This window comes from Odocoileus virginianus, unplaced genomic scaffold, assembly GCF_023699985.2.
Source record: "Odocoileus virginianus isolate 20LAN1187 ecotype Illinois unplaced genomic scaffold, Ovbor_1.2 Unplaced_Contig_14, whole genome shotgun sequence".
NCBI classification, from domain to species: Eukaryota; Metazoa; Chordata; class Mammalia; order Artiodactyla; family Cervidae; genus Odocoileus; species Odocoileus virginianus.
In genome coordinates this window covers 1,325,001-1,348,107 of record NW_027224331.1, presented here as the reverse complement: position 1 = coordinate 1,348,107, position 23,107 = coordinate 1,325,001, and the positions used below count along the sequence as shown (strand labels likewise).

The 23,107-nt window shown below is 46.5% G+C and overlaps 1 protein-coding gene and 1 long non-coding RNA gene across 6 annotated transcripts in view; one reads left to right on the top strand and one right to left on the bottom strand.

Moving 5' to 3' along the window:
- LOC110149313 (uncharacterized) overlaps positions 1-15,640 on the bottom strand; it is a 45,685-nt gene extending 30,045 nt beyond the window's left edge. For 2 of the 4 annotated variants that reach the window (XR_011486459.1, XR_011486460.1), the window contains exons 1-2: positions 14,177-15,633; positions 14,003-14,097 (exon numbers count right to left, since the gene is read on the bottom strand). This is a non-coding gene — a long non-coding RNA (uncharacterized lncRNA). Of the gene's footprint in view, positions 1-14,002; positions 14,098-14,176 lie in introns of all 4 variants that reach the window. The other 2 variants (XR_011486461.1, XR_011486462.1) reach the window with 2 other exon arrangements.
- Positions 15,641-16,029: 389 nt separating this feature from the next.
- The window catches only part of RAB4A (RAB4A, member RAS oncogene family), a 77,590-nt gene continuing 70,512 nt past the window's right edge, over positions 16,030-23,107 (top strand). The window contains exon 1 of one of the 2 annotated variants that reach the window (XR_011486458.1): positions 16,030-16,235. Coding sequence is in view for 1 of the 2 variants with exons in the window: in XM_070464085.1 (XP_070320186.1) it covers positions 16,205-16,235 (31 nt within the window). In the remaining variant the exon portion in view is untranslated. The remainder of the gene's footprint in view (positions 16,236-23,107) is intronic. The other variant, XM_070464085.1, reaches the window with a different exon arrangement.

The window sequence follows — 23,107 nt, the reverse complement described above, 5'->3', positions numbered from 1 at the left end:
CCCTAAAGACCTGATCTCACTTCTTAACTACATCTTAAATATACCTGCAAAGACCCTGTGTTCAAATAAAGTCCCATTCACGGGTACCAGAGCTTAGGTTTCCATCGTATCTTTTGCAGGGACACAAATTAACCCAGAAAAGGTTCACAGTTATTTTCTTGCCTAGTAGACAATCTACAGACAGTCACTGGACTGGGCCTAAACTGGGAATTCTTGGGATTCTCCTTGCCCTGAAGTGCAGCCTGGGAGAATTCACAAATGGCCACGAGGGGGCACCCCTTGACCAGACAATAACTCTAAAATATGTGTTGGTTTATTAAACCCCTTCATGAATTGTTTCTTAGCTTTATTTCTTATATAGATCAATGGAACAAAATAGAAAGTCCAGAGATAAATTCATAAGGAGATAAATTCTCCTTATCTTCAACAAAGGAGGCAAGGATACACAATAGAAAACAGACAACCTCTTTAACAAGTGGTGCTGGGAAAACTGGTCAACCACTTGTAAAAGAATGAAACTAGAACACTTTCTAACACCATACACAAAAATAAACTCAAAATGGATTAAAGATCTAAACGTAAGACCAGAAACTATAAAACTCCTAGAGGAGAACATAGGCAAAACACTCTTTGACATAAATCACAGCAGGATCTTCTATGACCCACCTCCCAGAATATTGGAAATAAAAGCAAAAATAAACAAATGGGACCTAATGAAACTTAAAAGCTTTTGCACAACAAAGGAAACTATAAGCAAGGTGAAAAGACAGCCTTCAGAATGGGAGAAAATAATAGCAAACGAAGCAACAGACAAAGGATTAATCTCAAAAATATACAAGCAACTCCTGCAGCTCAATTCCAGAAAAATAAATGACCCAATCAAAAAATGGGCCAAAGAACTAAACAGACATTTCTCCAAAGAAGACATACATATGGCTAACAAACACATGAAAAGATGCTCAACATCACTCATTATTAGAGAAATGCAAATCAAAACCACAATGAGGTACCATTTCACACCAGTCAGAATGGCTGCTATCCAAAAGTCTACAAGCAATAAATGCTGGAGAGGGTGTGGAGAAAAGGGAACCCTCTTACACTGTTGGTGGGAATGCAAACTAGTACAGCCGCTATGGAGAACAGTGTGGAGATTCCTTAAAAAACTGGAAATAGAACTGCCATATGACCCAGTAATCCCACTCCTGGGCATACACACTGAGGAAACTAGATCTGAAAGAGACACGTGCACCCCAATGTTCATCACAGCACTGTTTATAATAGCCAGGATATGGAAGCAACCTAGATGCCCATCAGCAGATGAATGGATAAGGAAGCTGTGGTACATATACACCATGGAATATTACTCAGCCATTAAAAAGAACTCATTTGAATCAGTTCTAATGAGATGGATGAAACTGGAGCCCATCATACAAAGTGAAGTAAGCCATAAAGATAAATACCAATTCAGTACACTAAAGCATACATATGGAATTTAGAAAGATGGTAATGATAACCCTATATGCAAAACAGAAAAAGAGACACAGATGTACAGAACAGGGTTTGGACTCTGTGGGAGAAGGCGAGGGTGGGATGTTCTGAGAGAATAGCATTGAAACAAGTATACTATCAAGGGTGAAACAGATCACCAGCCCAGGTTGGATGCATGAGACAAGTGCTCGGGGCTGGTGCACTGGGAAGACCCAGAGGGATGGGATGGCGAGAGGGAGGTGGGAGGGGGGATCGGGATGGGGAACACATGTAAATCCATGGCTGATTCATGTCAATGTATGGCAAAAACCACTACAATATTGTAAAGTAATTAGCTTCCAACTAATAAAAATAAATGAAAAAGAAATTATTTCTTAAATTAGGATCTTCCCATTTGATAGTCCAGAGAGATTCAAGGATTTACTGGTTTTCCAATTACAGGTTTCTGAGCAATTTTAAAACTCACCGCTCCCACATTTGGAGCCAAAAACTTGGAGACACCCTGTGCTGCCAGGCTCTTCAGGAAGAGGGTGTCTCCCTGGTACTTATTTGGGGCACTCCCTTGGGATGAGCTCAGTTAGAGGGGCCAGGAGCGCCCACTGGCCCTGAGATTCAAGTGAGTACAAAAGTACACGGAGGAGCAGGAGGTCATCCCTCTAGGACTGGCTCAAGCTCCTATCTCGCTAAGGGAATTTCAACCCAGCGAAGCTGCCCAAGAAGAGAAGTATGCTCTGGCCACTGCACCCTCCCCCACCCACCCCCTCACCCCTCTCTCTTTCCTCATGTCCCACAGACTCGCTCCCAAGTCCATAGCACACTGGGTCCCAGAAAGCCCTCAAGTTCCCCAGACCACATCTCCAACAAAGAAAATCTCCAGTTCCCTGAGGGTCAGTAGTGAAGAAAGGCCCCTCGTTACCCACATTCCGTGTGCAGCTTATAAGCTGAGCAAGAAAGAGCAGCAGGAAAACCCACAAAAGCAGCCTCAGAATAACTGTCCCTGAGTCCCAGCCCTGAGTGGTTCACCCATCCTGGGGATGCTGGCTTGCAGCCTTGGCACGGACTGGGGCTCCCCTGGGATGGTTTAAAGACTTGTCATGGTCTCCATGGGGCCCCCCTTGGGGCTCAGATGGCAAAGAATTCACCTGCAATGCAGGAGACCAGGGTTCAATCCCTGGGTTGAGAAGATCCCCTGGAGAAGGAAATGGCTACCCACTCCAGTATTCTTGCCTGGGAGAATTCCATGGACAGAGGAGCCTGGCAGGCTACAGTCCTCGGGGTCACAGAGTCAGACAGGACGGAAAGGCTAACACATTCACATAATCTCCACGGCCACCATTCCTGTCCCCACACAGGTGGCGCCAGCTTCCACTGACCAGGTCACTCATCCCACACACATTCGAGGGCATCTAAAAAGTGCCTGGACCCGGGGCAGGTGCTAGAGGGGGAAAGAAGGGAGCAGAGCAGCGGTCACGGGGTCCTCAGACACCCGTGGTCTGAGGCTCCAGACTCCCGGCCCAGTGACGCTGAGCCATTGCTCAATTACGGAGTCACGAAACTAAAAGAAAGAAAACAACTGAACAAATCGGGCTATAAGAATGGAGATGGGCCATCTCAACAAAGGGGATCAGGGGAAGTCCTGAGTTTCAAGAGCCTCCTGAGGATGGTGAGACAGCGAGGAGGGGGCCCTGCATGCCCACTGTCTCCCCACCTCTGACGGCTCACACGGCGTGGCTGCAGGCCTGGAGAGCTCTGCTGACTGCGAAGTGGGGGGAGCAGTCTTCAAGGGGAGAGAGCAGCCCCCAAAATGGATAGCTTGAACTTTAGGCCACGGTGTATTTTCAGCCCTTCTGTACTTCTAACCAGAGGACTACCTCCCTGCAAGACATCCACACTTCCAGACAGGGTAGCCCCGACAACCACTGCATTTAAATACTCTACTTAGCTTTTGCCCCCTCCCTTACGTGTCCCTCAGGCAACCAGGGCCCAAGGCCTTCTGTAAGCAAGCCCACCCCACCCAGCCCATACCAGGATTCCTCATGTGTAGGGACCACCTGTATCAGAAAACTGAGAGGTTGGTTAAAAAATACATGGATCCCTGGGCCCTGATGCAGGACCAGTGAATCAGAGCCCCTGGAGCTGGGATCCAGAGTCTGTGTTCCCACCAGTCTCCTAGGTGTTCACAGTTTCAGACTCTGCCGAAGCCTGCTCTTCACATCTGAGAAGACAGTGGGACCTACATACTGTGTACCCTCGTGCGGCACTTGGGTGATGAAAAGTGTTACTGATGGGTTGAATTGTGTTCCCACCCCCACACTCACATGTTGAAGTCCTAGCCCTTAGTTCCTCAGAAAGTGAACTTTTATTTCGGGTCGGGTTTGTTGCAGATGTAATCCGTTGAGGTCATTGGGGTAGGCCCCAGGTGGTGCTAGCGGTAAAGAACCCTCCTGCCAACGCGGGAGACCTAAGAGATGCGGGTTCAGTCGCCGGGTTGGGAAGACTGCATGCAAAGGGCATGGCAACCGACTCCAGCACTCCTGCCTGGAGAATCCCACAGACAGAGGAGCCTGTCGGACGACAGCTTGTGGGGTCTCAAAGAACCAAACATGACCGAAGCGACTTAGCACACATACGGCAGCTTTAATTCAATGTGACTGGCGTCCTTAAAGAAAGGGAAAATTTGGACAGAGATACACACACAGGGAACAGACCACATGAAAATGAAGATGGGGGGTGCCAATGACCACCAGAAGCTGGGAGCAGCAGGAACAGATCCCCCTTCCCAGCCTCAAAGGGAGCCAACCCTGCCCACACCTTGATCTGGGTCGTGTTGCCGCCAAGACTAGGGGACAATAAACGTCTACTATTTAAGCCCCCGAGTCTATGGAATTAATACTTTGTCACACAGCCCTGGAAAATTCATAGAGGAATAGAGGTGGTATTTGGCACAGTTTGTGTCCAAATAAATATATGTGGAGACCAACAGAAAATTCCGAGTTTGGAGGAGGGAGGGCAGGCTGCAGATGGAGGATAAGGCAGGTGTCCTCATAGTGGGAAAATCTGTCCTCCCTGCCCCGCAATTTCACAGAACACATTATATTTTCCCAAAGGAAAGCCAGTAATCTTCTACCAGAATTTCTTAAAAATCAGCCTAGAGAGGATTGGGGAAAAGCATGAAAGAGCTTTTAGGGTGACACAAAGATTCTATATCATGATGGTTGTTGTTGGTTGTTCAGTCAGTTCAGTCCAGTTCAGTCGCTCAGTCGTGTCTGACTCTGCGACCCCATGGACCCCACGGCTTCCCTGTTCATCACCAGCTCCCGGAGCCTACTCAAACTCCTGCCCATCATGTCAGTGATGCCATCCAACCATCTCATCTTCTGTCGTCCCCTTCTCCTCCTGCCTCCAATCTTTCCCAGCATCAGGGTCTTTTCAAATGAGTCAGCTCTTCACATCAGTAGGCCAAAGTATTGGAATTTCAGCTTCAGCATCAGTCCTTCCAATGAATATTCAGGATTGATTTCCTTTAGGATGGACTGGTTGGATCTCCTTGCAGTCCAAGGGACTCTCAAGAGTCTTCTCCAACACCACAGTTCAAAAGCATCAATTTTTCAGCACTCAGCTTTCTTTATAGTCCAACTCTCACATCCATACATGACTACTGGAAAAACCATAGCTTTGACTAGACAGACCTTTGTTGGCAAAATAATGTCTCTGCTTTTTAATATGCTGTCTAGGTTGGTCATAGCTTTTCTTCCAAGGAGCAAGCGTCTTTTAATTTCATGGCTGCAGTCACCATCTGCAGTGATTTTGGAGCCCCCCAAAATAAAGTCTCTCACTGTTTCCATTGTTTCCCCATCTATTTGCCATGAAGTGATGGGACCAGATGCCATGATCTTAGTTTTCTGAATGTTGAGCTTTAAGCCAACTTTTTCACTCTCCTCTTTCACTTTCATCAAGAGGCTCTTTAGTTCTTCTTCACTTTCTGCCATAAGGGTGGTGTCATCTGCATATCTGAGGTTATTGATATTTTTCCTGGCAATCTTGATTCCAGCTTGTGTTTCATCCAGCCTGGCATTTCACATGATGTACTCTGCATATAAGTTAAATAAGCAGGGTGACAATATACAGCCTTGACATACTCCTTTCCCGATTTGGAACCAGTCTGTTGTTCCATGTCCAGTTCTGTTGCTTCCTGACCTGCATGCAGATTTCTCAGGAGGCAGGTCAGGTGGTCTGGTATTCCCATCTCTTTAAGAATTTTCCACAGTTTGTTGTGATCCACATAGTCAAAGGCTTTGGCATAGTCAATAAAGCAGAAGTAGATGTTTTTCTGGAACTCTCTTGCTTTTTCGATGATCCAACAGATGTTGGCAATTTGATCTCTGGTTCCTCTGCCTTTTCTAAATCCAGCTTGAACATCTGGAAGTTCACAGTTCATGTACTGTTGAAGCCTGGCTTGGAGAATTTTGAGCATTACTTTGCTAGCATGTGAGATGAGTGCAATTGTGCAGTAGTTTGAACATTCTTTGGCATTGCCTTTCTTTGGGATTGGAATGAAAACTGACATTTTCCAGTCCTGTGGCCACTGCTGAGTTTTCCAAATTTGCTGGCATATTGAGTGCAGCACTTTCATAGCATCATCTTTTAGGATTTGAAATAGCTCAGCTGGAATTCCATCACCTCCACTAGCTTTGTTTATAGTGATGCTTCCTAAGGCCCACTTGACTTCACATTCCAGGATGTCTGGCTCTAGGTGAGTGATCACACCATCATGGTTATCTGGGTCATGAAGATCTTTTTTGTACAGTTCTTCTGTGTATTGCTGCCATCTCTTCTTAATATCTTCTTCTGTTAGGTCCATACCATTTCTGTCCTTTATTGTGCTCATCTTTGCATGAAATGTTCCCTTGGTTGTTACATGGCTGTATAAAATTTGTCAGGACTCATTGAATTCTATATAAAACTGGTGAATTTTGTTGCATGTAAATCATACCTCAGGAAAGCTGATTATTGGAGAAGGAAATGGCAACCCACTCCAGTAATCTTGCCTGGAAAATCCCATGGACACAGGAGCCTGGTGGGCTACAGTCCATAGGGTTGTAAAGAGTTGGACACAACTTAGCATAAATGACAGTGATGATGACCTGGATAAAGCTGATGCTGAAGCTGAAGCTCCAGTACTTTGGTCACCTGATGCAAACAGCCAACTTATTGGAAAAGTCCCTTTTTCACTGGGAAAGATTGAGGGCAGAAGGAGAAGAGGAAGACAGTGGGTGAGATGGCTGGATGGCATCACCGATGCAATGGACATGAATTTGGGCAGACTTCAGGAGATGGTGAGGGACAGGGAGACCTGGTGTGCTTCAGTCCCTGCGGTTATAAAGAGTCAACACAACTGGTCAACTGAACAACAAGAAAGCTGATAACAGCTTCCCAGGTGGTGCTAGTAGTAAAGAACCCACCTGCCAATGCAGGAGATATAAGAGATGCAGGTTCAATCCCTGGGTTGGGAAGATCCCCTGGAGGAGGGCATGGCAACCCACTCCAGTATTCTTGCCTGGAGAATCCCATGGACAGAGAGCCTGGCGGGCTATAGTCCATGGGGTTGCAAAGAGTTGGACATGACTGAAGTGACTTAGCAAACATGCACACAAAGCTGATTAAAGTAAAAATAAATCAGTCCAGAAAAGAAAATTCAGGTAAAATTAGTTTGGTGGTGATTGGGGAGAAAATCCGAAATAACAACATAACAAAAAATTTTTTTAAAAAGCACTTATTTTTGCAAACCATTTTTTAAGCAAGAAATCAGGCTACCAATAGGCCATGTGATTTGAAACATAGTATATTTTTTAAAAAAAAGAAAGAAACATAGTATAGAAAGAGAGGGGCTTCCCTGGTGGCTCAGACAGTAAAGAATCTACCTGCAATGCAGGAGACCTGGGCTCTTTCCCTTGGTTGGGAAGGTCTCCTGGAGAAGAAAATGGCAAATCACTCCAGTATCGTCTATAGGGTCACAAAGAGTCGAACACATCTGAGCGACTAACACACACATGTATGCGTGCTAAGTCGCTTCAGTTGTTTCTGACTCTTTGCGACCCTATGGACCATAGCCTTCCAGGCTCCTCTGTCTGTGGGATTCTCCAAGCAAGATTACGGGAGTGAGTTGCTACGCACTCCTCCAGGGGATCTTCCCAACCCAGGGATGAACCTGTATCTCTTATGTCTCCTGCATTGGCAGGCAGGTTCTTTACTGCTAGCGCCACCTGGGAAGCCCCTAACACACACACACACACACACACACACACACACAGAAAAGAAATAGAAAAATAGAATAAGTGTAATTCCATGGTATTTTAATCAGAAAAATGGAAAGAAAAAAAAAGTTTTGTAGTATACTTGGGCAGATAGTTAATCTGATACAGAAAATATAATAAAATGAGGAACAAGAAAATCTTCTTCTTCTGAAAAAAAAATTAAAAGGATTCATGAATAATCCCTGAATATAAATGTTATTAAATTCAGAAATAAGCAGAGAAGCACTACCATTAGAACTAATGGAAGATTCACTGGCAACTTTCAAATTAAAAGATGAAGGTGGGGAATAACCATGTCACTGAATTGTACCCACAGCTCCATCCTCAACTGAACACTATCCACTGCGTACTCACATAGAGCATTTGCCATATAGCCTGGTCAGGGCAACAAGCCTGCATGCTTTTAGGGGAAGTCCAAAGCCTTGAGCTTGGTCTTCCGTGTCTATCCTGTCTTGCAACCAGAAGTGCTCCCGTGAACTCTCTCCCTCTCACAGCTGCATATATTCAGCACGGTGGTGCCCAAGCAGAGCTGGATTGGCACATCCTTGGCTACAAGGAGGGTGACAAGAGCTGCCTGGGCAGGCATTGTGGGGGCCAAGAGACAGCCAGCACCCACACAGGGTGTTGTTCCTTAGGTTCCCTGACTTGAAACAGCCTAATGCCTTTTCAAGTCATGCTTCTGTGTTTTTGATTGCTTTTATACTGCATTTTTCCCTCTTACCCAGATTATAGAAAAAAGGAAGACATGTCTAGTTTAGTTTGGCTTTCAAGAAAAATCCCAACATTGATACATACTGGCAGTGAGAACTGGGGCGAAATATATACCCATTTGGACCTTTAATCCTGACCTGTAAAATGACATGATACCTACCTTATGAGTTTGTTGTGAGCATTGGGCTCTATAATACATGTAAAGCACTTAGCACTACATCTGATGTTTAAGTCCTCAATAAGTAGCATTAGATGATACTTTCAAATGGCTTTCTTGCAGTCTTTCCATAATTACATGGTGGCATATAAAACACTGACTTTTAAATTTCCCATAAATCAACAAGTTTAAAATTAAGTTCATTATATTAAATTAATCCAAATGAATAAAGAGCTTCTGAGTTTTATTCCAGTCATTCCTCATTCAACAGCTTTTTAATTATTGAAGCTATGTGACCAGTACTATTTTAGGTATGAGGACAGAACAGGGAATAAGACGAATGCATCCCCCTCCTTTACAGAGCTTACAGCCTAGAGGAGAGCAGACAATATATTAATACTAATAAATGATGCACAGGGTAAATGCTGCGGTTGTGGGGGGGCAAAGTAGGAGATGTGTGAAGGACCGGGGAGGGGAGGAATTACTATTTGCATCTGAAAGCGAGGGCCCGAAGGTGAGGTGACATCTAAGTAGAAAACATGAAGTTTCTGGAGATATAAGCATGGAGACATCTGGGACAAGAGCATTCCAGGCAGAGGAAAGATCACGTGCAAAGGCCCTGAGGCCAGAGAATGCCCGGTGTGTTCAAGACACAATGAGAAGGCCTGTGTGAGCAGACCCAAGAGACCACCTGTGGGGGTGGGGGTGGGAGAAGAGCATAAGAAGAGAGGCAGACACAGAGCCCTGGCAAGTGATGAGAGGAGGGTTCTGAGCAGAGCATGATCGCCCCCTAACACCACCATTATCAGCTGCTCTAAAGGACTGTTCTTTATGTTTTGCTTCAGTTCAGTTCTGTCACTCAGTCATGTCCGACTCTTTGTGACCCCATGAATTGCAGCATGCCAGGCCTCCCTGTCCATCACCAACTCATGTCCATTAATCCAAATGAATAAAGAGCTTCTAAGTTTCCTCAACTCATGTTTACTCAAACTCATGTCCATTGAGTCAGTGATGCCATCCAACCATCCCATCCTCTGTCATCCCTTCTTCTCCCACCTTCAATCTTTCCCAGCATCAGGGTCTTTTCAAATGAGTCAGTTCTTTGCATGAGGTGGCCAAAGTATTGGAGTTTCAGCTTCAGCATCAGTCCTTCCAATGAACACCCAGGACTGATCTCCTTTAGGATGGACTGGTTGGATCTCCTTCAGTCCAAGGGACTCTCAAGAGTCTTCTCCAACACCACAGTTCAAAAGCATCAATTCTTCAGCACTCAGCTTTCTTCACAGTCCAACTCTCACATCCATACATGACCACTGGAAAAACCATAGCCTTGACTAGACGGACCTTTGTTGGCAAAGTAATGTCTCTGCTTTTTAATATGCTGTATGTTGTGCTTATCTACACTTTACTAGGCTTGCTGCAGCAGCTGTATAGAAAGTAGAAGGCAGGGAGGTCAGGAGAGACGCAGGGAGTCCAGTGAGAAGCAGAGGGCACGCGGAGAGGGCAGCACAGATGATAAAGGTGGAGCCCAGGGGACTTGCTGAGGCTCAAATGCAGGCAGGCGCGACAGAGTGGGGTTGAGGACTGCAAGGTTCTGTCCTGAGCAAACTGCCGTGTGCTGAGACAGGAAGGCCCATGGAGGGCACGGGTTTGTTGAGAACTTGGATGTTTCAGTTTTATTTTCTGGGTATTAAGAAACCTCATATGTGTTTAAGTGAGAGATACCAAGTAAGTGATTGTATACAAGAGGCAAGAGGAAGATCTGGAAGGATCAACTTGACAAGATATTTAAAGCCCTGCGACCGGATGAGATCAACTAATGAGGAAGCAAGTGAGGATAAGAGACCAAGTATTGAACATGGTACACACACACCCAAGACCCACTTCCAGAGATGAAACCACAATGCCTGAAATAGAAAATACCCTGGGTGGGGTTGACAGCAGATGAAACACTGCAAGAAAGATTAGTGACTTCGAAGACAGGGCAACAGAAATTATTCAAAATGGAACAGAAAGAAAGACTGGCCAGAAATGAACAGAGTGGCCACTAATGAAACAAATTCAAATAAATGGGTGACCTAAGTTATCAGCGCAGAAGAAGGGGAGGGGCAGAAAGAATATCTGAAGAAATAATGGCTGAAAAACTTCCAAATCTGATAAAAACTAGAAACTCACACACACACATACCTAAAGAAGTTTAATGAAACTGCAGGACAAAAGCCACGAAGAAAACCACACCAAAGCACACTGCAGCATATCATAATCAAACTGCTTAAACCAGCAATGGAGATGAAATCGTAAGTACCGGCAGAGATAAAAGACACCTTGCCTACAAAGGTATAAAGATAAAAGTGACAGCAGACTTCTGACCAGAAACAACATAAGCCAGAGAATATTTTAATAAGGGGGAAAACACGTCAATTTAGAAATCAAAATTTATCAAAAATATTCAAAAACAGAGATGAAATAAAGACTGTTTTAGATATACGTAAGCTGAAAGAATTCATCACCAGCAGATCTGTGCTTTAAGATCCGCTGGGCAAGTCCTGCAGGCAAAAGGGGAATCACAGCAGTGGAGATCTGCATTCTCACCAGAAACTGGGGAATACTAGATATGCTACCTATGGGCTAAGTATGAAATGCTTGCTTTTATTGTTGAACAAGGAATTTGCTGGAAAACGTGGTAAAACATCCAGTGGAATATATAGGAAGGTGATTCTGACATATGCTACAACATGGATGACCCTGGAAGACATGATACTCAGTGAAATAAGCCAGTCACAAACAGACAAATGTGTGATTGCATCCACATGATGCAGTCAAATATGTAGACAGAGAAATGGAATGGTTGTTGTCTGGGGTAGGGGGTAAGGGCAATGGGAGTCAGTGTTTAATGGGTACAGTTACATTTTTGCAAGATGGAAAGGATATTGTGAATGAAGGATGTGATGGCTGAACACCGTAAATAGAGGTGACCCTTGAACACTGCAGATTTGAACTGCAGGGGTCTACTTATATATGGATTTTTTTTCAATAAATATACAGTGGACCCTCCATATGCATGGGTTTCGCATCCACAGATTCCACCAACCACTGATTGAAATTTTCCTCTGTGGTTGGTTGAATCTGTGCCTGTGGAACCACAGAAACAGAGGACCAACTGCACATCATTTTATCCAAAGGACTTGAGCATCCAAGGATTTGCGTATCCACAGGGGCTGCTGAGACCAATCCCCGACAGTCACAGAGGGCCTGAATGACTGAACTGTACTCTTCAAGTCAGATGGTTGAGATGGTCAATTTCACGAGAGGAACTTTATCACAGTTTTAAAAAGAGAGTAAACTGGCTGCTTAAAGAAAGCAAAAATAGTAACAACATTTGTGGGGTGTATAAGAAATGTGAGGATAGAAGATGCACAGCACAGAGGGTGGGGAAGCTAGGGGTGAGCTGCTGGGAATGGAAGGTGGACAGTGATGAGGTAAAGAATTTACTATAAAATTGTTGTTTTTGGAAAATTTTTTATTTTTGGCTGCGCTGGGTCTTTGTTGCTACATGGGCTTTTTCCCTAGTTGCAGCGAGCAGGGGCTACTCCCCAGCAGCGGTGTGAGGGCTGCTCAGTGCCGTGGCCTCTCCTGTTGCCGAGCAGGGGCTTTAGGGTGCTCTGGCCTCATCAGCTGTGGCTCCCGAGCTCTAGAGCACAAGCTCGCTACCCGCGGCACACAGGCCCAGCTGCTCCTCGGTATGTGGGATCCTCCCAGACCAGGGCCTGAACCTGTGTCTCCTGTATTGGCAGGCGGACTCTAACACCAAGTGAAGCCCGAAGTGAAGTGAAGTGACTGTTGCTCAGTCATGCCTGGTGCTTGGTGACCCCACTGTACCCTGCCAGGCTCCTCTGTCCATGGGATTCTCCAGGCAAGAATACTGGAGTGGGTAGCCATTCCCTTCTCCAGGGGATCTTCCCGACCCAGGGATCGAACCCAGGTCTCCTGCATTGCAGGCAGATTCTTTACCATCTGAGCCACCAGGGAAGCCCCAAGACCTAAAACAACCACTAAACTACCACTAAAGACCCTAAAACAACCACGAAGATAATCTCACATGTACTTATTCCTAATAAGCAAAAAGTAGATGAAACAGAATCATTTAAAAATGCCTCTGTCCACCTTAAAGTCTTGGAAGCAGGGACATCCAAGTTGCAGTGACAACAGGTATACACAGACACCAAAAATCACTGAAGTGTGTAGTTTAAATGTCAGTTATACTTCAGTGCAATTGTTCAAAATAAAAGCAGAAAGAGCTGCCTGCACAGGTGAGAGTCCCAGGGGCGGAGGTGGCAGGGGAGGGCAGGGAAACGTCTCTCCATAGCCCTCTCTCTTCCCTCCCTCTGGAGCAATAATGACATCGTGCTCTCTGCCTGAGCTGTAACCACACCACTTGCTTTGGCCTGTAAAATGTCAATGAAAGTGATTCTGTCAGCTCCCAATTGGTCCTCACAAGCTAATCATGTGGCGCCATGTCCTTCTTCTGCCCCAGAGATGGTGGGAGTCCACGCACAGCTGAGCCTTGGGTCAGCCTGGGTCTGCCAACAGCATGCGGAGCCGAGTCTCTGCCAGGACGAGGGAGTGGGGCAGGCAGTCTGAGGGAGAGACGGCCTTCACAGACATGTTGGGGCCTCTTTGTTACTGTAGCCAACTTAGCCCATGCTGACTGAATACCCCCTGACAGCACACACATCCCATTACAGAGGTAGTTCTGTTTGGCCCTAGGAGGCAAACCAGTTCAGCAGCTTCTGCGGTCTCCTCCACCTTAAAAATTTGAGTTATATGTCACAGGTGTCACCAGCCTGAGTGTTTAACTAAGGGACCTTTTCAAGCCTCCACCAACCTGTGCAGAGCAGAACTTGGCACCTTCTCACAGTATCATCCAGATACTTCTGAGTCCCCAAACACTCACACACAAGTTGGCTCCTGTTCTTTGCCTCCAGTTGGCAAGAGAGTCACTGGGACACAGACTGTAACCAGTGCCTTCCACCAAGCCTGGCACTGCCAAGATGCCACGTCCTTTTGCTCCCAGTGTCACCGCTCCCTGAAATGTCAGGGTCATGCAGGATTCTCACCCCTAGATCTTTCTAAGGCCCCTCCAGGGGACGAGGCTGCTGCTCCAGGTCCAGCCCTGTGCCTAGGAGCCCATCTGTCCCGCTGTCCCTGTCCATGCGGGCTTCTGCCAGTCCTGGGGAACAGGACTTTTTGGGAACCTGGCAGTCTCCAAAGCTCCTAATTGCTTGTTAAATGCGAGGCATGTCAGGGAACAAAAAGGAAAGTGCCCACTGACCTGAGGAGGAGGCAGTATCTATTTTGGAAGAAATCCTTCTCCCTTCATTTCCCTCAGAAGTATCTCCAGTGTGCCTTGGCTTATCGAAGGCTTCCCTGAAGAGAAAGGAGAGAAGAGCTGAAGAAAACACAAATTAATTTTGTGGTAGTTTCCCTTACACACAATCATCAGTACCTCAGAATCAAAACAGTCTGCAAGAACACTTAAGAGAAATGTATTTTCTCTCGGAGATTCAAAAGTTGCTGAGATGCAAATCACCTTTCACATTATTGTTCAAGTAAGCCTGACTCCTTCAAACCTCAGTTCTTGAGTATTTCCCCTTCCAGTTGTGATGTTTGGCTTTATATTGGCAAACTAAAACAAAAATGGCTTCTCCGGGTGGTTTCTCCAAAACAAACAGTCTTTCCTGAAGGCTCATCTAAGTATTCGTCTTCTTAGGAAAACTGCTCTCACTTTTGAAACAGTCATTTAATTTTTATTTCTGTCACCCTGTCCAGGTTTCACAATTCATCAGGTCCAGTTTCAATAACTCGTTGATTTCTTTCTTGTCATCCACAGAAGTTCCTGACAAGAACACTTAGATGTAAAGAATGGGATCACCATCTTTCTTCTGAAATAGCCCTAAACAGAGGAAGACTACTATACTCAGCAGTGTAGATCAAACCTAACCTGAAGAAAGCAACAATGTGTTCCAGCCACTGAACCAGGGATACATACAAAATAATCTTAGAGAATTACAGTTTCTACCACATTGCCCAGCGGGGAGCGGGCGGGGGAAGGGCTCCTCTGTGATGTAGAAGCAGAGTATCTATTTTCTAGGAGAAGCAGAGAGAGGAACCATGTAAAGCCAGATAGCCGCTGGGGAGGAGAGGAATGACCCTAGGGAAGGACTGATGCCAATTTGGAAGACAGACGCAAATGGACTTGAATAAAATGTATTTTCTGGCATTGCCTTCACCATCCAAGTCACAGGGAGCTTAGCCAGGGCATACCCTCAATATTCTTCTGTGTCTTTTGAAAAAGGTTGAGTCTTATGCGATACCACGTGGTCCTGATCATGCTCCAAAAGAGCAAAATCCCATCCAAAAATCTCTTCCTGTTTATCGCTACATTGCCAACAGAAGGGGATTCTGAATTCAGCTGTGCTCCTTACATCAAAATATTCAACCAACGACTGCTACACGTAGAAAATGCACCCGCGGCTGAGGGCCTAGAGATGCTTCCTGTCCAAAGGCCACATTCCCCTAAAGTGGAGTGCAGAGGGGCGATGACTACAGTTTTCTAGGAACAGGTACATCCTGAGATTGTGTCAGCTTTCCCCGGACGCCAGCTCAGCCTCACCGGCGAGGGCCCCGCAGGTGAGGAGTGAAAGCTCCGTCCCCGGCAGGTCAGCCTGCCTCCCAGCCGGCAGCGCTGGCCTCCCGCTGGACACCTGCGGCCACCGCCTCCTAGTTACACATTCCGCCCGACCGCGGTTGATCATTACAGCTCAGAGGAAGTCCTTCCTTGGCCGAGTGCCCCAGATGACAACGACCAAGTCTTTGCGGAGGCGGCCCACCTGGCAAAGAGCGGTCTTCCTCTCCAAGGCGGGCACTCAGCCTCCTCTGTGAGGGAGCGGACCCTGCTGGCTCAGCCCCGGACACCCCCAGCCCCTCCCTGTCACCCCCGGGCCAGCGGGCCGCCGGCGCCTCCCCACCCTTGCAGCCTCTGCGGGCCAGCCGCGCCCCTCCGACCTCCCCGCGCGCCTCCGCCCCCGGCTCGGCGGCGCCCCTCGCCAGACCAGCCCCAGCCGCCCCGCGCGCGCGCGCCCAGCAAGGGCCGGGCCTCGCGGCCCCTCCGCCCCCGCCCTCCCCTCCCCTCCCCTCCCCTCCCCCCCCCCTCCCCTCCCCTCCCCTCCCCTCCCCTCCCCTCCCCCCCCCCTCCCCTCCCCTCCCCTCCCCTCCCCTCCCCTCCCCTCCCCTCCCCTCCCCTCTCCTCCCCTCCCCTCCCCTCCGCGTCCAAACCGGCGGGGCGGGGCCGTGCGCCTGCGCGGAGCCCGCAGTCCGGCGGGGCCGCAGTTGCCGTGGGGACCGCGGGCCCCCTCCCTGCTCCGCTCCGCTGCCCCTCGCGTGCCCCACCGAGGCGCGGCCGACCCCCGGCCTCCCTGCCGCCGGCCCGGCGGAGCCGCAGCGGCGCCCCGCGAGAGGCGGAGCCGCTCCCAAGATGTCGCAGACGGCCATGTCCGAGACCTACGGTAGGAGGCGGGGGGCGCGGGCTGGGGCCGGGGGCGCGGGCGGCGGGGTTCGGGGGCCGGCATCCCAGTGCTGGGGCGCGCCGCCCGAGGGTGGCCCGGCTCTGTGATCTGCTTCTCCGCGTACTTGCCCGTGGGGTTTACGTTTCTTGGTCTGCTGTTAGTTCAGGGTGTAGGGAAGCCCATTAGAGACTGCGATATTGTCCCCAGCGAGGGATGTGAAGGACTTGGGGCGACGCCTGCAGTTGAGTGTGTTCTTCGGCTCTTCCACGTTGAGCTTCCCTTGCTTCAAATCCCTTCCTTTGCACTGAAATTACAAGGACTTATGGAAACGCATTTCTTCCTTCGGAGACCTTTCAGGCTGTATGCTAGCTGTTTATAAATCTGTCTTTGTAAGACTATAAACACCTCAGAAGCAGAGCCTATTCTGCATGATCTTTGCTTCTTCTGTAGCACTCACACCCGAAGGCACCCAGCAGAGTTGTTTTTTTTTTTTTTTTAAATAAACGAAAGCCTTCCCGATTCATAATCTGTGTGTTTTTGTCCTGCGTGGTAAAAATCAACAATAGAGTACATCTCTGCTTTGTATCAAGGTTTACTAGTGTTTACCAGTCTGGAGTCACTCTCAGATGTGTGCATTCTCAGATTAAGTCTGATTTGGATTTTACAGCCCCAGGGAGGGGCTCGAGTTCAAAACCATTACCTCTAGTCAGATCCGTAAAGTCTTCCGTGTGCCCGGGCGTGCCACCCCTTTCTGTCAACAGATAGTTGTGGGCCGGCTTTATGAGCTGCTGTGGTTTCCAACACTGCAAGGTACCCGCCTGCACTGCTCTGGCCTGGCAAGCTTACAGTCCATTGGGGGATGCAGTGTTAATCCACTTATGATACTAATGAATGTTAAAAACAAACCAACCCTGGCTGGAGTTCTGAAGGAATGTGGTCTCTGAAGGTATGTTAAAAAGAAACCTGACTCAGACGTGGGGCACGGAGGTGTTAACTGGTCTACAAGTGCCCAGGCCCTGAGGGATCCAGAATGCCTGTAAGAGGACTGTGGTTGAGGCCCCTCAAGCACCCAGGCATTTGCTCCACTTTCAGCCACTCCTATTCCTGGTACCTGCCCTGTTCTTGGTAATGCTAGGAGCAAGACAGCTATTCCTAGAAGGGTTAGAAAGTCCGAAAGGACACCCCTGGCTTGTAAGGATCGGTGTTATCAGAGCTTCTAATGCTACTGCACTAGCCACATCCACGTGGTCTGCCTCTCTGTAGAGGACCATAGTCAGATTTCCTAAAAAAAAAAAAATCCATTTCTCCAGCAAGTGTTGGTTATGCTTTTGCTTTTTCCTTATTTTCAAGTGCTCCTTTCCCCACACTTGTTTTTTCCTCTCTGACCTGGAGAAGGAGCACATGGGCGCAGTGGGAAGTCCCAGTAAGAAACCAGGTGGGGTTATGAGTTAGGAGGAGGACTGGAAGATGCAGTTTCTATATTTCTTCTGTCTCATGTGAAACATGCGTGCTAAGTTGCGTCAGTCGTGTCTGACTGTTTGCGATTCTTGGACTGTAGCCCTCCAGGCTCCTCTGTGCATGGGATTCTCCAGGCAGGAATACTGGAGTGGGTTGCCATGCCCTCTTCCAGGGGATCTTCCCAACCCAGGGATAGAACCCACATCTTTTATGTCTCCTGCATTAACAGCGGGTTCTTTACCACTAGCACCACCTGGGAAGCCCCCATATAAAACAATGTTTGCGTGCTAAGTCACTTCAGTCATGTCCAACTCTGTGGGACCCTATGGACTATAGCCCGCCAGGCTCCTGTGTCCATGGGATTCTCCAGTCAAGAATTCTGGAGTGGGTTGCCATTTCCTCTGAACTGGAGACACCATATTTTGTATGAAATGATAACCTTGATAAAATATGGTGTCAAGCATCACAGGTCAACTGATCAAATTCTGTTCATCAGGCTTTGACCTTTAGCACTCTTATTTCGTGGTATCTTCCAAATATGTTTTTACTTTTTACTAGTTGTAGTCCTCCCCTCTAATAGAGGAAATTAAGTGAAACACATAGAAAATTAGTTTTCGCAAGAGCAGGTGTGGCACTTTACAGTGCTAACCCAAAATATTAGTCACCCCAAACCAAGCTGTCACCTTCTCTTATCATTGGTGGATTTGCACAGCATTGTTTCCCAGATGGAAAACAGCTCCCCTCCTTCCAGACGTTTGCCTGTTAGGTAGGTGGTTTGCCTAATCTTTAAACTTCTTTGCCTAAAGGAATGTTTGCCTAATCTTTAAACTCCTTTGTACTCTGTGCTCACTTTCTTTCTTCTGGAAAAGGAATCTCTATAGCTTGACAGGGGTATGATGAAAAATGAAGAACTGTTGCTTACCAGTATCCTGTTAATGAATATACGTTCATGAGCTGTGTCTGCATGCCTTTTAGCTTATTAAGGCAGTATTTCACCTTCCAGTGACTAGTGTTCAACATTTTGCTGCACCAGAAGCACCAACCACATGAATGCCATACCTTATATAATACTTTATGTAATATTGCAATACAACATTGAAATCTCAAACATACAGGTTTCTGACTGAAAGCTCCTGCTGATTATCCCTAAACTGAAACAGTGCTTCACAAATACTGTTAGATTCACAGCATTCTTAAAGACCTGGCAAGTTGGTGTGGCTTGGGACTTCCCAAGGAGCTTGATTGGCTGATCACAGATTGGCTTTAGGTAATTCCTGATACCAAGATTTGTGAGACAAAAACTAACAAATCAGATATTAATATCAAGCAGTGATGTTCAGAAAGGAGCTAAAAAGTGTAAGTGGTATAGAAGGTGCTAGAAATTAAAAAAAAAAAAAAAGATTTAAGGGCTGATGCAGTTTGGAAGTGAGGGAAAAAATCTAAGCCAAATCTCTATACACACTAATTTATGCATTCTACCGTGACAGCAATTTATGAAGCAAGAACACAAATTCTTGGTCCTGTACTAGCTTTATTACAGTATACTCTTAATATTTTTATTTTGTGCTTTAGTTTGAAAGTATTACAGCATTTATCATATAATTTTGAGAATTATCAGGATATTTTCTTTTTAAAATGTACGACTGTACAACTGTGGGTTGTACTGCAACTGTGGGTTGCATTGTATCCCCCAAAAGGTACGTTCAGGTCCTAAGCCCAGGCACCGTGTGAATGTGACCTTATTTGGAAACAGGGTCTTTACAGGTGTAATCAGGTTCAGATGAGGTCATGTCGGGTTAGGCTGAGCTCTCATGCATTGGCGTCCTTGTAAGATGAGAGGAATTTGGATGTGGACTCACTCAGGAAGGAATGTGGTATGAAGATAGACTGAGGTTGAAGTGATGTAACCACAAGCCCAGGACCACCGAGAGTGGCCAGCAGCCCCCAGAAGCTAGGAAGAGGCAAGGAGGGAGCCCTTCCCTGGAGTCCTCAGAGAGGCTGACTGGCAGCTTGACTTCGGACTTCTAGCCTAGAACTGTGAGACTACGAACCAAGCGATCCAGTTCGTGGTGTTTTGTTGTGGCAGCCATAGGAAGCCAATGCATGGTAGTCACACTATGGTTCCAGGAGAGACTTAGGCTTGATAAGGCAAAGAGGAGTAAGCAGAATATTCTAGGCACAGGACATGCATCTTCAAATTCACCTTGGTTTCCTTGAAGTACGAGATGACTCGCTGTTAGGGAGATCACTCGCTGTTAGGGAGATCACTTAATTGCCTTTACTGTATTTTGTTAGGACATATGGAAAAATGTCAACAGAGGAAGCACGTGACCTCAGAATAAAGGGCATTTCCCTAAATTGGGTGAATTTGTCATTTTAAATGTTTGTGTTTTTGTCACCATGGAAAATTGGTGAACAAAGACCAGAATTTGGGCAACACTGCCACCGTGGTTCTCAACTGCACGTGCCACAGCCCACTGGTGTGTTAAAGGCGCAAATTCTGGCTTTGCATATTCACTTCTGCACCTGCCCAGCTCCCTGGCCATGCAGGTGCTGTTGGTCTAAAGACCACATTTGCATATCAGGGCACTATTCTGTGTGGTGCCTCCATGCCATGGAATTTTGAAAACATTGATCTTTCAGAAATCAAAAGTTTATGAGAACTTTTCATGGTCATTCGAACTATGAGGCATTCCAGTACTCGCTGTTAGTTGCCTTTCTCTGAAGTCTCCTAAATATTTCCAGCCACATCAGTCCTTCAAGCTAAACACCTTTGTTTTCAACTTCCTACCTACTTCTTCCCTGTGGATGGCCTAGGGGTAGCCTGTTCTATGTCCCAAATCCAGCCAATTACCCATTGCTATTCAGCAGACTCTTGTTTTCCCCATTTGCCTAGGAGATAATCTTGGCTCTGAATATTTTTTGGAAGAAGGGAGCCGAAGTTTCTTTGTTTTTTTCCTTTTCTCTTAAACCATCCTCTAGAAATTGCTCAGACTGATGTAATAGATTTTTTCCCCACTTCTAATAACCATTAGAATACTCGCCAGTGAGAATAGTTTGAGGGAAAACTTTTGGTTCCTATGTATCCTGTAACACTTGTCTTTGGATGTCACAGCTTTCCCTGCCAGTCTCATCTTGGTAATGGACTGAGTTCTGTGTGTTTGAAGAATACTTTTGCTTCTCTTTAGCTGTGACTATGAATCAAAATCTGAAGTGATATGCAGGGTACTATCATTTAAAAGATGGATCAAGAAAGACAGATGTAGGGGATAGTGGACTTCAGCACGACACGTAAGTCAAAGGACTCTGTCTCTACAGATTGTCTCCCTTGGCAATCCCCACTGAGCTTTCTAAACAAAAATAAGTTTGCGTGGAGAGAAATTTGGCCAATAAACAAATCCCTGATAACGACAGATGTGATACCTGGAGGAATCACACTTGGTTGCTCTGCCACAGCCAGATGCAGCCCTGCGCTCAGAATGGTACCTACTTATGTGATGACATTTAGTGACCTTGGCCTTATAACTCTTTCTGTTTCTCTTGTATGCTAGGTTTGGGGCATTTAAGAAGTCTTAAAAAGTGGCTAATACTTAGATATGGAGGGAAGGTCATCATTTATAAAGCACTAATAATTTACAGATGAGAATATTGTTTTATGTTATTAGTTAACTTTATTTGGCTGTGTCGGGGCTTAGTTGGGGCACACAGGCTTTGTTGCTCCTTGGCATGTGAGATCTTCCTGGACCAAGGATCAGACCAGTGTCCCCTGCATTGGCAGGTGGATTCTTAACCACTCGACTCCAGGGAAGTTGAGAGAGGATGTATTTTAGAAGGAGGTTTATCATTTTTAAATATGAATTTTTAATATTCCAGAAAAGAGACTGAGGACTTAAAAACACAGCATCTCCCTTCTTGGTTGTAATATACAATATTACTATGTGCGATGTTCTCACTTCATTACAGTGGTTTCTCTGGCTCACTTGCTTACATGGGTTATGACAGCTGTCCTCATAAAATAAACACTCTTTGCTGCCTGTGGGGACTTGGCAGATCTGTTTTGCAATTCAGTCAACTGTCAGTGGTGACAAAGCTCATCTCTTTTGAGACCAGACCACAGCACAGACTCTTTGAAAGTAGGGGATTGCTTGCGTGACTGTCTGTCCCGCATGCTGTGACCAGTCCCTGCAGGGAAGGCTGAATGAGCCTTTGCTTTGATTCTACTAGATAGGTGGTCTGTTTCCCTCTCCACTACAGAAGATGAGACAGAAGGCCAGGGTGAACAGAAAAGCCAATTCGAAGATTAGTTTAATTCTTTTCTTTATGATAGAAGTCTACCAGTGTTTTACATTGCATGTGATATAAACGCAACTCAAATTAAGATGTCTCCTAAAGAGGTTACCCAGGCGTTCTTTTTGTAAATGGACTTCCCTCAAGAAGTCACAAGTGAAATCAGCTGCCAGTGCCTTGGAACTGAGGGTGCTCAGGCACCTTTGCTGTGCTTCTTGGGTGCCAGCACTTGACCCCTGCCCAGTTGAACGTAGAGAGAACACGACAGTTAGATGACAGCTGGCCAGCTTGGAGCTACGAGAGCCCAGAGGCAGGCCTTAGCGTGCCATCAGGTGCTTCAGGGAGCCGGGCACCCTGCCCCAGAGCCTGGGGCACCCAGGCAGACCTCTCCCCACCGAAGGGATGGACCCCAGGTGACCTGAATCTGTGCCCACCGAATATTGAAATACCTAGCAGTTGGTAGTTATTAAATATGTATTTGTTGAATATACTCCCCTGGTTTTATATCCATGTTTACTTAACTACCTTCTGTTTATAAATTGACTGTACATGACCAAAAATTTAAAAAAAAATTTTTTTTTAATTATGCTTAAAAGAAAATTTCTGTTCAATAGATGTAAATAATTAGCTCTTTTGGTTATTTTATCAGGTAGGTTTCCAACTGCAGGTGGCATGGATGATAAGAAAATGTGTTTTTGCAAATAGCTATAGATGAGGTTTCAGGGCTGCTTGATTGAGAAGCACCGTCATGTTATCAGGGACCTATATTCTTAGCATCTCTCTCCTCTCACCCTGTTTCCTCTTCCCTCATTTCCTGGGTCATAAACGGCTACTGTTTGTAATCTGGTACCCTTCCTTGTTTACATCCACAGAAGAGGAGTGCTTCCCCATGTTTGTGAAATAAAGTCCTTCCTTCCTATGTATTTGGGCCAAGTTAGGTCAAGTGCCTGCCCTGGCCCAGTTACAGGCAGGTAATGTCTGGCTCTGATTGTCTTAACCCTGTGTTTCTGGCTTCCCAGGTGGCTCAGTGGTAAAGAGTCTGCTTGCCAGTGCAAGAAACAAAGGAGATGCAGGTTCACTTCCTGGGTTGGGAAGAACCCCTGAGTTAGGAAATGACAACCCACCCC